This window comes from Grus americana, chromosome 7, assembly GCF_028858705.1.
Source record: "Grus americana isolate bGruAme1 chromosome 7, bGruAme1.mat, whole genome shotgun sequence".
Classification (NCBI taxonomy): Eukaryota; Metazoa; Chordata; class Aves; order Gruiformes; family Gruidae; genus Grus; species Grus americana.
In genome coordinates this window covers 15,501,135-15,516,968 of record NC_072858.1, presented here as the reverse complement: position 1 = coordinate 15,516,968, position 15,834 = coordinate 15,501,135, and the positions used below count along the sequence as shown (strand labels likewise).

The 15,834-nt window shown below is 58.4% G+C and overlaps 1 protein-coding gene across 1 annotated transcript; it reads right to left on the bottom strand.

Moving 5' to 3' along the window:
- Positions 1-7,773: 7,773 nt before the first annotated feature.
- Positions 7,774-15,834, bottom strand: LOC129208697 (solute carrier family 2, facilitated glucose transporter member 5-like). The gene is given in 13 exon segments (XM_054831882.1): positions 7,774-8,381; positions 8,616-8,743; positions 10,241-10,316; positions 10,913-11,014; positions 12,225-12,335; positions 12,464-12,651; positions 13,009-13,141; positions 13,222-13,367; positions 13,646-13,770; positions 13,851-14,011; positions 14,458-14,556; positions 15,620-15,795; positions 15,798-15,834. Coding segments are annotated over 13 exon segments (1,722 nt in total). The 3' UTR covers positions 7,774-8,141.

Sequence of the window (15,834 nt, the reverse complement as noted above, 5' to 3'; positions counted from 1 at the left end):
AAAAAAGCCGTTGTCATTAATTAAAATGTTAGTGCGAGCGTGTGCGCGGGTGGCGCTGCGTGGGGACGGGGGGGGGGCTGCGGCGCAGGGGGATGCGGGGCGGCGCGGGTGCGATGCGGTGGCCTTTTAACGGAGCGCGCATCAGCTCCTGAAACCCATTTAAAAGATATTTGGGACTGGGGAATCGGCAGCGAGCGCGGTGGAAAGGTCATTGTTAATAAGGGAGAGCACGCGGGAGCGCACGGGGAGGGCGCGGGCATGGCCAGCGGAGGACGGTGGAGATGATCTCCCCTCCCCTGCGCCCGGGAGGGTTTGTCCCATGGGGTGTATTTGAGCCACTCATGTCACGAAGTGAGCAGTCTCAGCCCTGCATGGCAGCAGGATGGGGTAGCAGGAAGGGGACCTTGCAGTGGGGTTGCCCTGCGGCTGGGCAAGGACAGGAGCGACACATGGCGTGGGCTGGGGTCAAGATGGGTGTGTGTGGGGGGGGGGGGGTGTGTGTGTGTGTGTCCCACTGCAAGCTGGGCATGTGGGCGTCCCAGTAGGGTGCAAAGATACTGTGAGGGGAAGGGGAAGGAGAAGTCTGGCGGGCCAAAATCATGAGCACCCCCATAAACAGCCTGCAAGGAGACCTGCCCCAGGCCCTGGGGCTGGCTCAGCAGCAAGGGGGCTCAGGTACTCACCCCATAATATGTGGCTGTTGCCATGGAAACAGATGGTAGTGATGGGGAGGAGTGTGGGTGGCAGGCGTGTGTGGCAGCCTGTGTTTTTGTGGCAGAGGAGTCTGGTTTTGGGGAATGCTTTTGCGGGATTCCTGTGATCGTACAGAATAGGAAGGTTTGGGTGGCTTTTTTTTTTTTTTTTTTAATTAGCTTTCAGGGTGTTTGGGAGGGTTTTGGGGTGAGTATCTCTCAGCCAGCTCTGCCCACTGCCCTCCCATCACATCCTGATACAATTCACATTTGCACGGCAAAAATGTGACTCCAGGAGCATTGACACAGCCCAGGGGGAGTCCAGAAACAAGGTCCGAGATGCTTCTTCCTCTGCCCAAATCCAATCCACAGGTCCCCTGGGAGAAGTCCTTGATGTCCCCGACCTGCGGCTGGATGTGGTGCAAGAGGACCGTGCGCAGGCAGGGAGCAGGCAGCCGTGGGCAGTGCTCAAACCCTGCTTAGTGCAGAAGCAGGGCACGAGGTTTGAAAACGTGGCGGCGCACAGAGCCTTCACCCCCACGTCCCCCATGCGGGGGGTGGGCAGGGGCAGGCTGTGAAGGGGGCCACGTGTCCCGTGTCCCTGGGAGGTGCCAGCTCCACCAGGAAGGCTCCTGGTGCTTTCTTTCATTGCCACCTTTTTTTCTTCTTTTCCATCCTTCCTTGTTCCAGACACAGGCTCTGTGCTGAGAAGAGCGAGAGTTTTGGGGGTGTGTGGCTTTTTGAGAGACCTGGGCCCTTTATGTGTGTGCACATGGACAGTCACTTAGGCACATGCATGCACACTCCCCAACTCATCTCTGTTCGTGCACTGTCCTGGTTTCTGCTGGGATAGGGTTACTTGTCTTCCTATCAGCGGGTACAGTGCTGTGTTTTGGATTTAGGATGAGAATGATGTTGATAACACACTGCTGTTTTAGTTGTTGCCAAGCGGTGCTTACACTAAGGCAAGGACTTTTCAGCTTCTCATGCCCTGCCAGCGGGGAGGCTGGGGGTGCCCAAGAAGCTGGGAGGGGGCACAGCCAGGACAGCCGACCTCAACTGGCTGAAGGGATATTCCATACCATATGATGTCATGCTCAGCATACTGATAGGGAGTTGGGGGAGCTGGCTGGGCAGGGGATCGCTGCTTGGGGATAGGCTGAGCTTTGGTCAGCAGGTGGTGAGCAATTGCATTGTGCATCACCTGTGGTGGTGGTGGTGGTATTATTATTATTATTATTATTATTATTATTTTCTCTTCCTTTGCTGTCCTATTAAACTGTCTTTATCTCAATCCATGACTCTTACTTTTTTCCCTCTGTTCTCTCCCCCATCCCACTGTGGGGGGGTGTGAGCAAACAAACAGCTGTGTGGTGTTTAGCTGCCTGCCGGGTTAAACCACAACATGCACCCAAAAGTTTGGCTCCCCAGCCAGTGCCCAGGCCTGTCATCCAGGTTGGGAGTTTCTAGGATGGGGAGAGCTGGGAGGGGGGCAATTATCTCCAGGTGCTGATGGGGAAACTGAAGCACAGAGCAGGGACTTGTGGTCTTCATCCACGCCGTAGTTACGAGGTCATCCCACCACTGACAGCATCCAACAATTCAGCAGATGTCAGGGAAAAGGTGTCCGGGAAGTTTTCTCCAGGCTGCCCAGTGGTGGCCGGGCTCCCAGCCCCGCGACATCCCTGTGACATCCCTCTGACATCCCCGGCCGGGTCCCCAGCCCTCCCGACAGCAAACCCTGCCACCAAACCATCCCTCTGCCCCAGCTCTCCGCCATAAATCACTGCCCTCCATTGGCCAAGGACCTTTTAAAGGGGATTTATTAGGGGAGATTTAAGCACAGGCGGCGATAAGGTTTCATAAATCGAAAGGCAATAGTGCTCATCATTACCAGTTTGTTCGGGGGGTGGCGCGGGAGCATCCCCACTCCCCCCGTTCCCATGGCGGTGCTAACAGCCCCCTCCCCAGCGCCGCTGCCTCCGCCACTCCCCTTCGCCTCCCAGTCTGTGGAGACTGCGAGCGTGGAAAATCCCCAGACAGGGAGTGTAAATGCTTGTTCTTTGTAAATGAAGAACATAATTAACATTAAATTAAGGTAATACAAATGAAGACAACACAGAGCCTGACAGGATGAGTGTTTGGGGAGGCAGTAGAGAGAAGTGATTCATATTTTTAATTTACTGTACAAATAGACTAGCAGGGCTGGGGGGAAAAGGGCCATCCGAGTGGAGTGGGGATTTTTTTTTTTTTTTCCCACTGTTGTTCTGCTGTGCTTTAAGCACACAATGACTATTAAAGTCAACTGCCCATATAATAGGACATCTCCTACATGACTGCTCTCCGAGAGGCAGCTTGCTGTAGCAATAAATTCTGGGAGTGCCATCTGCTGGTGCGCACCCTCCGCCGGGCACCTTCGCCTCGGCCACCCCGATGCCGGGCACCTGCACCCGGACCAGCCCCGGCACCCGCTGCTGAGATCTGCTCCTGCAGAGCATCGGACATAGACCTGCTGGCATTAATACAGAATTATTATTTTTTCTATAGGGTAACAAACACTTTTTCTTCCCCCCCTCACTCCCCCCAAATATGCCCTTAAATTGTTCATCATCTATTATTTTTTAAGAGGTTGGGGGGGATCTGGTTGATGCTGAGGAAATATGTTAGGCTTTTAAAAGAAACAAATCACTATTCTCCACCTCTTCAAAGTGCTAGGTTTCAGCTGAGTGCCCGTTACCCAGAACACAGTAAAAAAATCACCCATTTTAGTTTTTTTTCCTGCAAAAAGGCACTTGACCAGAGTCCGTGTGAAGCACAGGCTTGGCTGGAGCTGGCTCTGCTCTTTAAGGTGATGAGAGCTGTAGGCTTGGCCCGGGGAGACCCTGCTGTGGGATGACTTTCAGCCGGGAGTGAGTCACATTTACCGCAGCGTGAGGGTGTGCATGGGGCTGTGGCACCTGGAGTGGGCACACTGCCACCGCCGGGTCCTTGTCCCCTTCCTGGGGCACTTCTGCCACCACTGTGCAAAGCGAAAACAAGAGAAGGTGCCAAGAGGATCCATTCCTGGCTGAAATCACCCTTCCTCGGCAGAAGGAAGGCAGAAGATGCCTTGGGACTGTGCTGAGAGCCTCTCACTGCATCCCAAAATTGATCATCTGCAGGGGGCGGGGGGGGGGGAAATGTGTTCCTGATTTTGGGGGGTAACCTTTGCTCTCCGGGTCACTCGTGTCCTGGCAGTAATTACCACGAGCAGCGCCTGTGGGTCCGGGGCTGGCTGGGCCAGTGGTGGGGAGGGGCTGGTCCCAGCTCCTTGCTCCATCCTTTGCCATGTCCTCCTCCTCTGCCACTTTTTCCTCTCCCCTCCAACCGTCACCTCCCGTACCACCCCCAGAGTGCCTGCGGGCAGCTCCAGCCCATCACTTTAAGCTTTGCCAACCCCAAAGCACAGCCAGGGCATCTTTAACCCCTGCCTGGGGGCACCAGCGAGGGCACAGGGGCTAGTGCAGGACAAACCCTGTAGCCAAAGGGAAGAGGTTCCCCTCCGTTTTGCTCCTCTGTGCCTTTACTGAAGGCAGGTTTGCACACAAGGCTGTGACTGGGGGGGGGGGGGACGTGGAGTGTCCCAGTGTGGGCAGTGGGAGATGGAGGGGTGTCCCATCCTGCAGTCTCAGAACCCCCGTGAGCATCGATGTTGAGCTTTGGTGGGGGGTGAGCTGCCCATCAGCATGGGCTGTTCCCGGTGAGGTGCTGTGCCAGATGCACTGCATCCTTGCTGCTGTGCAGCTCCATGACTGGGTTCCCCAGGGCCGATGGCAGAGCTGTGCTGGCTCCTCCACCAGCTTCACCCTGATTTGAATAGCCCTGAGGAGGTAGGGCCAGCAGGGGTGGGAAAAATCACCCCCAAAACATCTCAAATACCTCCCGGGCCCAGGCTGCAGACACAGGGGTTGTTTGCAAACCAACCTCCCCCTGGGCAGAGCCCTCTGTGTCCAGCATCCTTCTCCCGTGGCTGCTGCACTGGAAGCATGGCCTAAGAAAGAGTGCATGGGCCCACCTGAACCGAAGGGGACAACAGTGCCAGCGTGACCCAGGAGGGGCTGTGCTGGGGGCTCAGCCCTCCACTGCAGCACCACGAATTGCTTTGGGGTCCCCAAGGCCAGGGCATGAGGCTGCAGTGCAGTTTGGGGCACCATTGAGCAGCGAGTTGCCTTTCAGAGCTGCTCAGCCCTGGAGCCTCTCCTCCACTGGTAAGACAAGGCAGGGACCAATCCTGCACCTACCTCCGCAGGGCTGGGGGTGCTGCTCCAGCTCCCCTTTCTCCACGTGGCAGGAGCAGGGTTTTCACCCTGCTCGGAGCACGCAGGAACCACACCCCACTCAAAACTGGTCCCTGATGGAGCCTCTGCAGTCAGGTGAGATTTTGGGGGAGCGAAGGCACCCCTGTTGAGGTGACAGGGACAGTTCGCTGTTAGGGCACCTGGTGAAACCAGTGCAGGAAGCTTTCAGCCTCAGAGCCTTAGTGGTTCCCCATGATTAGCAGGGTCCATCCCCCAGGAGCACATCCCTGCTGGAGCCATAGGGACCATGAGCACTGGCAGGGCATGAATGCTCCTTGGCTTGTCCAGCCACGGCCAGGGACACTTGCTGCCACTTGCTGCCACACCAGCCACCAGTGCTGGCACAGGGACACCAGGGTGTGTCCAGCAAGTTTTCATCAGCTTCCCGGTCAGGCTGTGACCATTCACCCTGAGCCAGCGACTCTCCAGGAGAGCTTCCCTGCAGGATCTGGAAATATCCAGTGACGGGCCATCATCATTTCCTTGAGAAACCAATTTCAAAGTATCTGGAGCGTTCAAACTGGGGCCTTCTTTCCCATTCCAGTTTGGCTGGGAGGAGCTCCAGCCCTCTGCATGTATACCTCAATGCTTAAACTCACCCGCCTTTTAGTATTGGATACATCAGGAGAAGGCACTTATGCATTTGAAGAAAATCACGTTCATCTTCGTTTCTGCAAATCTTAAGAGGATTGGGAGCTTTTCCAGGCATCAAAGTAATTTCTTTGACTCTTCTTTACACCTTCTCCAATCTTTCAAGGTCTGTTTGGATGGTGCTGGAGGATACAGCCTTACCCTCACCAAGCAGAACCAAGTGCTTTTGGAGGTCTGAATCCACAGAGCTGCTTTGGACATAGGGAAGCAGCCTGGAGCCCACCCAGCCATACCCTTCCCAAGAAGTCTGCAGTGGAGCAGTTGGGAATGTCTCCCTGGGCAGGACCAGCAAAGGGAAAGCTAAAATCCTGCTTTTGCAGGAGTACCAGACCAGTGGTGGGGGGCAGCTTGGACTGACAGCCCCAAAGAGAGACCCTGCCCCAATATCCTAAATAAAAAGCTGATGAGAAGCTAGTGTCCCATGAGCATCCCGCCCTTCCAGGTCCTGATGGAAGGAGGATGGACATGTCCCTTGGCAGGGTACCCTCACAATGGTCTCCTCAAGAGCAAACACAGCCAAAAGGCAACATAGGATTTTGCCAGTGACCTCCAGTCCTTGGAAAGAGGCGACTTCTGGCTGTGGTGGTGTCTGAAGCCCTGCAGAGATGGGTCCCCACCCCACATTTCCCAGGTCTGCCTGATCTCACCAGCCAGTACAGAGCAGTCCTTGGCCATAAGGCAACGCTCTGGCTCCTCGGCTATGCAAGGACCCCAGAATTGGGGCTGCTCCCAGGGGAGCCATTGCCTCCCGTATGGAGAGCAGGGGGCATCTTCCAAGCCGTCCCGTGTGCTGGGTGGGAGAGATAAATAAATACCAGAATAAATAAATACAAGTGGCAAAGAGGCCTGAAATGATGCTGTCGTTTGCTGGGAATGAGAGACACAAGTGTAATTTAGGTTTTGATATTATGAAACTCTCGCTGCTCTAAAACAGCAGGGCACTCAGTGCCTCATTAATAAAGGATAAACTTGGAGTCTATTTACAATGCACTTTTTGGGGTTATTTACACTCCATTATACATATGTAATGCTGCACATATTTACCGCTCTGTTCTGCTGCCGAGAGCAGCCGAGGCGGGAGGGAGACGGAGTGGGAAGCGGCTGATGCTGTGGAGCTGTGACCCCTGCTTTGACTGATGCCCCTTAAACATCTCGAGCTGCAGGAGAGCCCCAAGCCAGCTGCTGAGGATGGAGGGGCTGAGACCAGGCACTGGGGGACCCAGTATGGCCCAGTCCCTGTCCCCACCTGCCCAGCGCCCACCCACCCCCAGAGGCACCCCGAGGCTTTGCCAAGTGATGCAGAATGGGTGAGCTCCTCGCATGGGCTGGAGTCCAGCACACCAACAAGTGACCACAAGGACCAAACATGGACCTGTCATGGAGTGGGGAGCTGACAAAAAGAGGGCTAAATTATCTGCAACAAAATAAATTGTGCGTGTCTTGGCACTAGAGGATTTTGGCCATGCAGCCCTCCCCACCACCCAGCTTATACCTCTTACCAGAGCAAAATATTGTAGTTTCCCTGCAAACGGCAGCTCCCCAAGGGTCTGCTGGCCTGGGACCCCATGGTGTTCGTGGGAGCTGCTGTGAGGGTCCTGGGCCACGTAAGTGCCATGCCCACGGCAGTCCCAGGAAACAGGGTAGCCCCCACCACAGGATCCAGGGCAGAGATATGGGAGAGGTTGTGCTTGGAAAGCACTCTGAGTTCACAGGAATTCATGGGGTACAGCAAGGGGATGTGGGTGCACCTGGGACCCCTTTGTCCTCAGCAGAGTTTGGGAGGGTGCAGGGGTCCCATGGGAGCACTCTCTGCAGGGCTGGGCAGCGAGGAACTGCCAGCAGGCTGTGGGGGGTACAGAGGCTGGATGGTCACTCCCAGTTCTGAGCTCCTCTGTGTCCTTCCTGCAACTCAGCCTGCGTTTGCATGACCAATGTGGAGATGGAAGAGCCCGGGAGCAAACCTGATCACTCATCCTAGGAAATGTGGGGTGACTCTGACCTTCCCAGCCAGGCACAGCAGGGAGGGGGACAAGCCCCCCATCCCATCCTGCTGCTCCCCGCTGCTCCCCAGCACTGGGGAAGCACCCACCCGTGCCAGCATGCTCCAGCTCGCTACCGTCCCAGGTTGCGCTTGCCAGGCACCAGCTCTGGAGGCAACACTTTATTAACCACCTTGTGCGGGCAGGTCTTGGCATGTGCCTGGGACCTATGTGAAACCCCTGCCCCCAGGAAGTCCCCCGTCTCTGGGAAGGCATCTGCGGTCGGTGCAGTCCTGGCACATCATCAGAGCCCATCCTGGCCACAGGCTGTGGTGGGGCAAGATGTCCTGGGAGTCACAAAGCTGATCAAGTCCGAGCAAACTGGCCCTCACTTCCCTCCCCAGCCTCAAGCTTCCTCCATCACCCCCGTCCCCCACAGCCCACCCAGGGCGGGGATCCCACAGTGGGAGGCGGGGGGCAGGTCAGGTCAGGCTGGAGTCCAAGCCCTCCAGGGAGCTGCTCTCCAAGGCCCCGTAGCCATCAAGCTTTATCATCCCGATGAGGTGGGTTGGAATGGAGATGAAGGAGCGACGGGTGGCGAAGATGTGGCTGATCTCCATGAAGGTTTTGTTCTTCGTCTCAGGGATGATGAGGTAGACATACAGGGCCACCAGCAGACAGATGCCACAGAAAACCAGGTAGCAAAAGGCACCGGCTGACATCTGGGAATAAGAAGAGAGCAGGGTCAGGGCAGAGAGCCAGGCACCCCCATGCTGGGCACGGCATGAGGCAGCATCCCCTTCTGTCCCCCTTCCCTGGGCTGGCTCTGGCCAGCATCGAGCCGAGCCAGGAGCACGGGCATCCCTGGGGTTAAGCCTGGCTTGGCACCCTGTCCTGGGGGAGCAGCAGGGCCGTGTCTATCCTCTCCTCCTCCCCCGGCCCCTCCAGACCAGTACCTGCAAGAAGGGGAAGATGAAGCCGACGGTGAAGTTGCAGAGCCAGTTGATGGACCCCCCCACGATGTAGGCAGCTGGGCGGTGAGACTGTGTGAAGAGCTCGGCCGTCATCAGGAAGGGGACGCCGGCTGCAGAGGGAGGGGATGGATCGAGGGTACGGGGGGACAGGCTGCATCAGGCACCCCCAGGGTCGACAGGTCCTGCCTGTCTCAGCCCCGCAGCCAAAGGGCTGGAGCCCAGCAGGACCCACAGGTCAGAGTGGTTGTGCTGGGAGAACTGGAGGAGATGGAGAACACACAGGGATGGGTGGACCAGTGTCCTGGCATCCCCCCAGCATACCACAGTTGCACCTTGCTGGGCGCTGAGGCCAATTTCACAAGTTACTTGATTGGAAAGTTTCAGATCGAGTCAAAGTCAAGGTGGAACATTTCCTCTGGATCCTCACTTTGCAATAATTTGCCTAAATGCTGATATATTAGATCTCATATAGATCACAGATGTAGAGAAACGTGTTCCTGGAGCCCTCCATAATGCCCTTTCCAGCCTCCCTTGAACAAAATGGTTTAGAAAATTTCCTTCTATTGAGCAGCTAAAGGCTTGAACACCGTGGCTGATTTGGGCAAGAAAGAAACAATCACATTTTCAAGCATTAGAATTTCCTGCAGGACACAGAAGTGCCACTTTCCAACTGGCTTTTCCCAAGTTGTACAGTGAAAAAACTCCAGAATGACTGAAGATCATTGCCCAAGCCAACTTGGCTACTAAAAACTGGACATAGGTTGCAGGTACTTCTCCTGGAAGGACTCATCCCCCCCTGTCATGTGTCACTGAGCTGGCACCCCTGAGTCCCAGGACTGTCTCTTTGCTGGAGAGCAAGATCCGAGGTCCAGTGCACATCCCGGGCACACAGGGATCTGGCAGGGTATTTGACATGGTGACATGGCTGGGGTCCCACTGCCTGGGACAGGGCTGACTGGGACCTCTTTATAAAAGGTGCTCCAATGGAAAAGACAAACCAGAAAAAAGTGCCAATAAGTGAAGGAGGAGTGGAGCCCCTGACGGACTCTTACTCACAGCTCGCCCAGAATAGAGATATATATTTTTTTTGTTTTAAAACTCCTATTCATCATTGTTTGTGAACAATGAGCCATTAAAATCCTAATTAAAGATGTAATTACAGTGAATAAAGTCTGGGCTGAGGATGAATTATAGATCTGTTAACAGCTCTGCTAATACATCAACTGGGTAAACCAGTCCAGGTTTCACTCCTTGCTGTTTGAGCCCGCTCTCGTGCCCGTGCTCGGTCAGGGGCAGGACGATGCTCACTGTGATGGCAGCAGGTGACACCTCCAGAGGTCTGGGGAAGGCTGCCAGGACTTTCTCACTGCTTGGCCCTGGATTAGGGATGAGGAAGAGGTGGAGCAAGCCCCAGGGATGCACAGGGCCGGAGGGGCTTGTGGCAGGGTCTTGCTCACGGGGTGCAGCATGATAAACCAGGGGCTGGCCACGGGGAAGGGGCCAAGGCGCTGGTCCTGCCACCTGCCTGCAAACCCCGCTGCTCCCTGCTCCCCTGGGGCCCCCATTCCTGCCCCACCACCCCCCACTCCCACCGGTCCCAGACCCACCTGGTCCCATGCAGAAGCCGGCAATGATGCTGACCACACAAGCGACGCTGACGTAGCGCATCCAGGGCAAGTCGGTCTGCGAAGGGACATGGGCTGGGGGATGCTGCCGGGGCAGTGGCCCCAAGCTTCATGCCCAGCATCCCCAGGACAGGGCTTCACGCCTGCCCCTTGGCTGGGTGGCAGCCCTTGGGGACGGTGGCCATGCAGGACACATGGGGGGGATGCAGACAAGCAGTTTGTGGTTTGGGGCAAAGCTGGTGAGGGTCAGCCTCAGCAAAGCTCAGCAACTCATGATGCTGAGATGTCCCCAGAGCTGCGGGAGCATCCCCCGGGATCCCCTCCGGGCAGCAGAGGAAGGACCCTGCAGACCTTTCCACCATCCCCGGCACTTCACAGCTGCCTCCCTGGGGACTATTTCTGCAGAAAAGCTACCGAAGTGGCAGGGATTTTCTCACATGGATTTGGATTTTCTTTTTTTGTTGTTCTTTGCTCTGAATTTTCCTTCCCTTTAACTTTGAAGGGAAAACATTGCTTGGAAGAGCCAGTTCACCTCTCATTTCCATGCACACTCCCTCCCCTGGGGTGATATCCATCCCATCACCCAGCCCTTGTTAATGCACCCAGGGCTCCAGCCCCAGACATGTCAGGGGGGTGGCAGTGGCCAGAGCCTACCTGCAGCAGCAGGGAGACGGTGATGCCAGCCAAGCAGATGCCCATGGCGCAGAAGCCAGTGATGATGAGCGGCCGCCGGCCCACCTTCTCGATAGTGAAGCACTGCCAAGGCAGAGCAGAGACTGACGGGGTGGTGGGGAGCTCCCCACCAGGATGGGGGCACCCCCTGAACCCCAGATCCAACTGAAGGTGGCAGGATGCTCCCACTGGCATCTGGGGGTTGGGGGCAGCTCCAGCTCAGAGCTCCAGGGTTGGGGCCGGGGCATGGGAAGAGCCAGGACTCCGGGGTCCCAGGGTGAGTGTGCACCAGGCAGCAGTAGGGTCCTGCAGAGCCCCATTAGGGTGCAGGGTCGGGGCTGGCTGGGGTGGCCCCACAGCCGCATTCGCACCGGTGCCAAGCAGAGGTGCTGGGCTGGGCACAGGGTGTTTGTGGGGCAGCGGGCAGAGGAGGCAGGGTGCGGGCAGGCAGCGCGGCAGCGGCTGGAGCAGGCAGCGTATTGACAGCTGAACAAATGCCTGTAATTTTATAACCAATCTCGGCACATCCGTCGGGGGCCATTTGCGGGGCTGCTCCCGAGCAATCTGGCTGTGTGCCGGGCGGCTGCTGGGGGCTGGGGCAGCCCCACGGCCAGGACAGGGGAGAAGGGGGCACCCTTCGGAGAGGCAGAGGGGTGACTGGGGGACCCCACTCTGCCATGGGTTGAGATATGGGGAGAGGGGAGAAGCCCCCTCACTCAGCCCCAGTTTTCTGGGAGCAGCCACCTGTCCATCTATCTCTCTAATTGTCAGGGAGCGGATTTAGTGCCGGGTGGCTTGGGCTGGCCCCGGGTGACGCTTGCAGATGGGACGAGGGCCATAAATCTGCCTGGCCCAGTGCTAACTCTCCAGCTAAATGAGGCCTGGCTGGGGGGGCCGGGGCTGCTAGCCTGGGGCCAGGCCGGTGCTTGGCTGGGGGGGGCAGATGGGGACATGTGGCTCTGCTAACAGAGTGACAATGGAATCAGGAGCCAGAAGGAATCGCTTAGTCCCCTCCATCACCTCCAACCTGCTCCTTGCCTGGCATCTCCCCCCCCAACCTCCCTGCTACACACTTACCCCAAAATTCTCCCACCCCTTTTAGATGTGACCCCACAAACTGAGCCCCTCTCATCCCATCTCTCCACTCCATTTCCCTGGAAACAGCAAAGGGGCTGTGCTGTGGCACGGGCAGCATTTGGGGTCCATCCAGCCCCCCCACATTTGATGGTGTGGGGAGCTGGCAACAAGGCTCTGGCACTGAGGGGCTGCGTCCATCTGTCTGTCCATCACTCACCCCGATCAGCCCAGCAACAACTTCAATGGCGCCGGTGCCCACGGTGGTGTAGGGGATCTGGGATACAGGGATCCCGGCGTTCTCAAAGATGGTGTTGGTGTAAAACCAGATCTGCCGAGGAGGGGACTTAGCGTGAGCCAGGGGGATAGAGCCACAGGGCATTTGGTGAAATGAGTTTCCAGGACTCAGCTCAGCCTCTGCAGAGCCAGGTCCCGGGGTGAGGACCCCACAGGGCTTACAGCATCAATCCCTGAGAGCTGCATTCCGGCATTCACCACCACCACCGAGAGGGTTTGCCAGCGGACAGAGCGGTCCCGCAGCAGCTGCCAGACGGAGACCATCTCCATGGAGGAAAGTGACCGCTGCTCCTCCTTCATCTCCTCGATCACATCCTGCACGTCAGGTGTCCCCAGGAACCTGTGCAGTGCTGCAGGGAGAGTGGGAGTCACGGGCATGCGTCTACCCATCACAGGGTGGATGCTTATAGGTATGGCACAGGGCAGGGACTTGGCTCTGCCCTGGCTCAGCTGCCCCAGGGGACCTCCCTGACCCATGGGGCTGAGCATCCACAGGAACCGAGGAGATGCCTCACACCATGGTGATGGGCACCATGGAAATGCTATGACACAGCTGCGTGGGACAGAAGGGCTGAACCATAAGGACTATGGTGGGCTGTCAGGTCTGGGTGTGGAAGGATGCTATGAGGATGCACCTTGGTCTTGGGAGACCTTGGACCAGCGCCCAGCACCTCCCAGAGCAAATGTCCCCCAGGACATGCCCTCACCCTTAGTGGCCTCGCAGATGTCGTTCTTCTCTATCAGCAGGTATCGCGGGCTCTCGGGGAAGCAGTGCAGCAGCATGAGCTGGAGGGAGGCGGGAATGACCACCACCGAGAGGAAAAGAGGCCAGAACCGGTCCTGAGAGGAGTCAACACAGGACGTGTCATGGGGAGGGCAGAGCAGGGCGCAGTGCACATGGGCTGGGGTATTGTGCTCACCTTGCCCAGCAGCTCCGGGAGGCCCAGGACTTGTGCGAAGAAAACCCCCAGGCAGATGAAGATGCTGGGCATGAGGCCCAGGAAACCCCGCAGGTTCTTGGGGGCGATTTCTCCCAGGTAGAGGGGCACCACGCTGAGACAGATACCTGGGGCAGACAGGAGAGGGATGGATGGGATGGGAGAGGCAGCAGGAAGAAGGGTGCCCAGCCAGACCATCGGTGCATCTCCTCCCATGCCCAGCACCATCCACAGTGGGCACCCAATGGCCCGGGAGGTCGCCCTGCCTGAACCATGGAGACCTCCACTGCGGAGCCTGTGGCCATGGGCAATATGAAGTCTTCTCCAGCCCCCTGCGAATGGGCTGTAGGGAACTGAGCTGTGAGGAAGGGGCCATGCACAGCCCCGCAGCCCAGGCAGCACCTACCTGAGTAGAGCCCCATGATGGAGCGGCCAATGATCACCATCTCGGGGGATCCCAGCTCCCGGCTGAAGCCCATGAAGCCACCGGCCATGAGGACAAAGAGAACGCTGCGGCTCAGCGTGCCATTCCTAGCAGGGCACAAGCAGCAGGGCAGCCCCTCTGGCCCCATCTCATCCCTTGAGGACCCTGTCCCATGCCAGCCCCTTACCTGCCGTATCGGTCCACCAGCACTCCAACCAGCAAGGAGCCCACCAGCCCACCCAGGGCGAAGATGGAGACAGTCAGAGAGTAAAGGAGGGTCAGGGGGCCAGGGGCCAGCCCGTGCCCATACCGCTGGGACCAAGTGGCATTGTAGAAAGCCTTTATGTGCTGCGAAGCAGAGAGACACACACGGGCACCAAATGCATTAGGAGAAAGGGGAAGAGAGGGAAGACAGGCCCCGTAGGGAAAATGCCACGGGTTTAACAGCATTGCAGGAGATGCAGGGCAGGACGTGACTGGGGATGACTAGGATGTGCTGGTCTGGTTGCTGAGCGAGCCTCAGCACCAGACAGGTTTAAGGCAGAACTGGAGCTGGAGCAAGGCGGTTGTGGGCAGCTTTCCCCAGCCCCCACCTTCTGGGAGGACCAGTCTGGGAGAAGTACATGAACCCAGGTTCCCATGTCATCCTTCTCGCCGGACTGCTTTCTGTGGGTGACTGCCCAAGGGAAATGCCAGCATTCTGATGTGGGGCTGCTGGGTAGCGGTACCTCCACCCTCCCAGGGAGGGACGCAGAGCCCTTCCCCTGCTCCCGGAGAGGCTGCCCATCCCTTACCACGGCCGGCGAGTTCACCACAGCCAGGTTGTAGCCATAGAGCATGGAGGAGCCAAAGGACACCAGGAGGGTGACCGACAGCAGGGGGAAGGTGAGGTGCTGGGAAAGAGGAGGAGGAATCAGCACAGCCCTGGCTGGCAGAACTGGGGGCCAAGGTCGCACGTGGCATGAGCCCCTTTTCCCGTTCGGATGGCCCTGGCCCAGAGCAAAGCCTAGGGCAAAGACCCCAACGTGACGGAGCCCTATGCTGAGCACCGCTTTGTGCCACCGCCCAGCACCCATTCCAGCCGATCCGGCTTCCTCATGGCTGGTCTCGTGGCTGTGGCGTGAGGCTTAACCCTGGCGCTGGCCCAGCTCAGGCTGCTTGTCTCGGCTGCCTGTCCCAGGCACCCCTGCCCCGGGGCTGGGCAGGGGCAGCAGGCAGAAAGGGGCAGGCAAAGGAGGGGGAGACACCCGTCCCCTCTTGTAGAAGGGGGCACCCAAATGGCACTGCTATGAGCTGCCCCACGCATCCCTCCCTGCCTGGGAGGCCCAGCGCCACTGAAAGGTGCAGTTCTCCGCGGCAGGTCCCAGCACTCCCAAAACACCGCACGCACCCACCTCCTAAACCCTGGCCCCACCTGCACCTCTGTCACCTGCTCGGGCTGCAGGAGGACCTCACTGGGGGAACCCACGGCTGTGGAGGGACACCCTGCAGCCCTGACCCAGCCCGGGGGGGTTGAGACTAGCCCACCCCGGGATCGGGGTGCCCAGCAGGACCCAAGAGGCATTCAGGGCAGTCCCCAGACGCAGGGGCCCCCCTGGGTGCTGCACCCGGCTGTCTCCCCTGGAGCAATAAGCGTCCCAGGGCCCGCAGCGACAGGGCTGTGGCGGGGTGCGGGGGGAGCCTGCGTCCCCCGGGAGCTGCCCCGCTCCCAGCACCCAGAGCCCGGCCCTCCCCGCAGCCCCCCCAGCACAGTAGCCGGATCCGTAGCGCCCAGCAGCTCCCGTCTCACGCACAGCAAATCCCCGCTAATCCCATCAGGAATCCCGAGCCGGGAAGCGGAGGGGAGGGTGTGGGGTGTGTGTGGGGGGTGTCAGCCCAGGGGCTGGGAGGCAGACAGGGAGCGGGGATGAGGCAGACACCACCCCCCCACCCCCCCCCAGACCGCAGGGAGCTCACCCCAGTGATGTCCCCGCCGGGCTGCGGGGTCTCTTTCCCGGCCGTCGAGGCGAAGCTGCAGCCGGAGCGGGGCGGAGGAGGAGGAGGCGGGGGGGAGGAAGGCAGCCCCCGTCCGGCGGCCTGGCTCGTTTCTCCCATTTTTAGATGGAAGAAGGAGGGGGAGAGGGAAGGGAAGGCAGGTCATGGCAGGCAGCCTGGGTGCCCCCGGGGCTCAT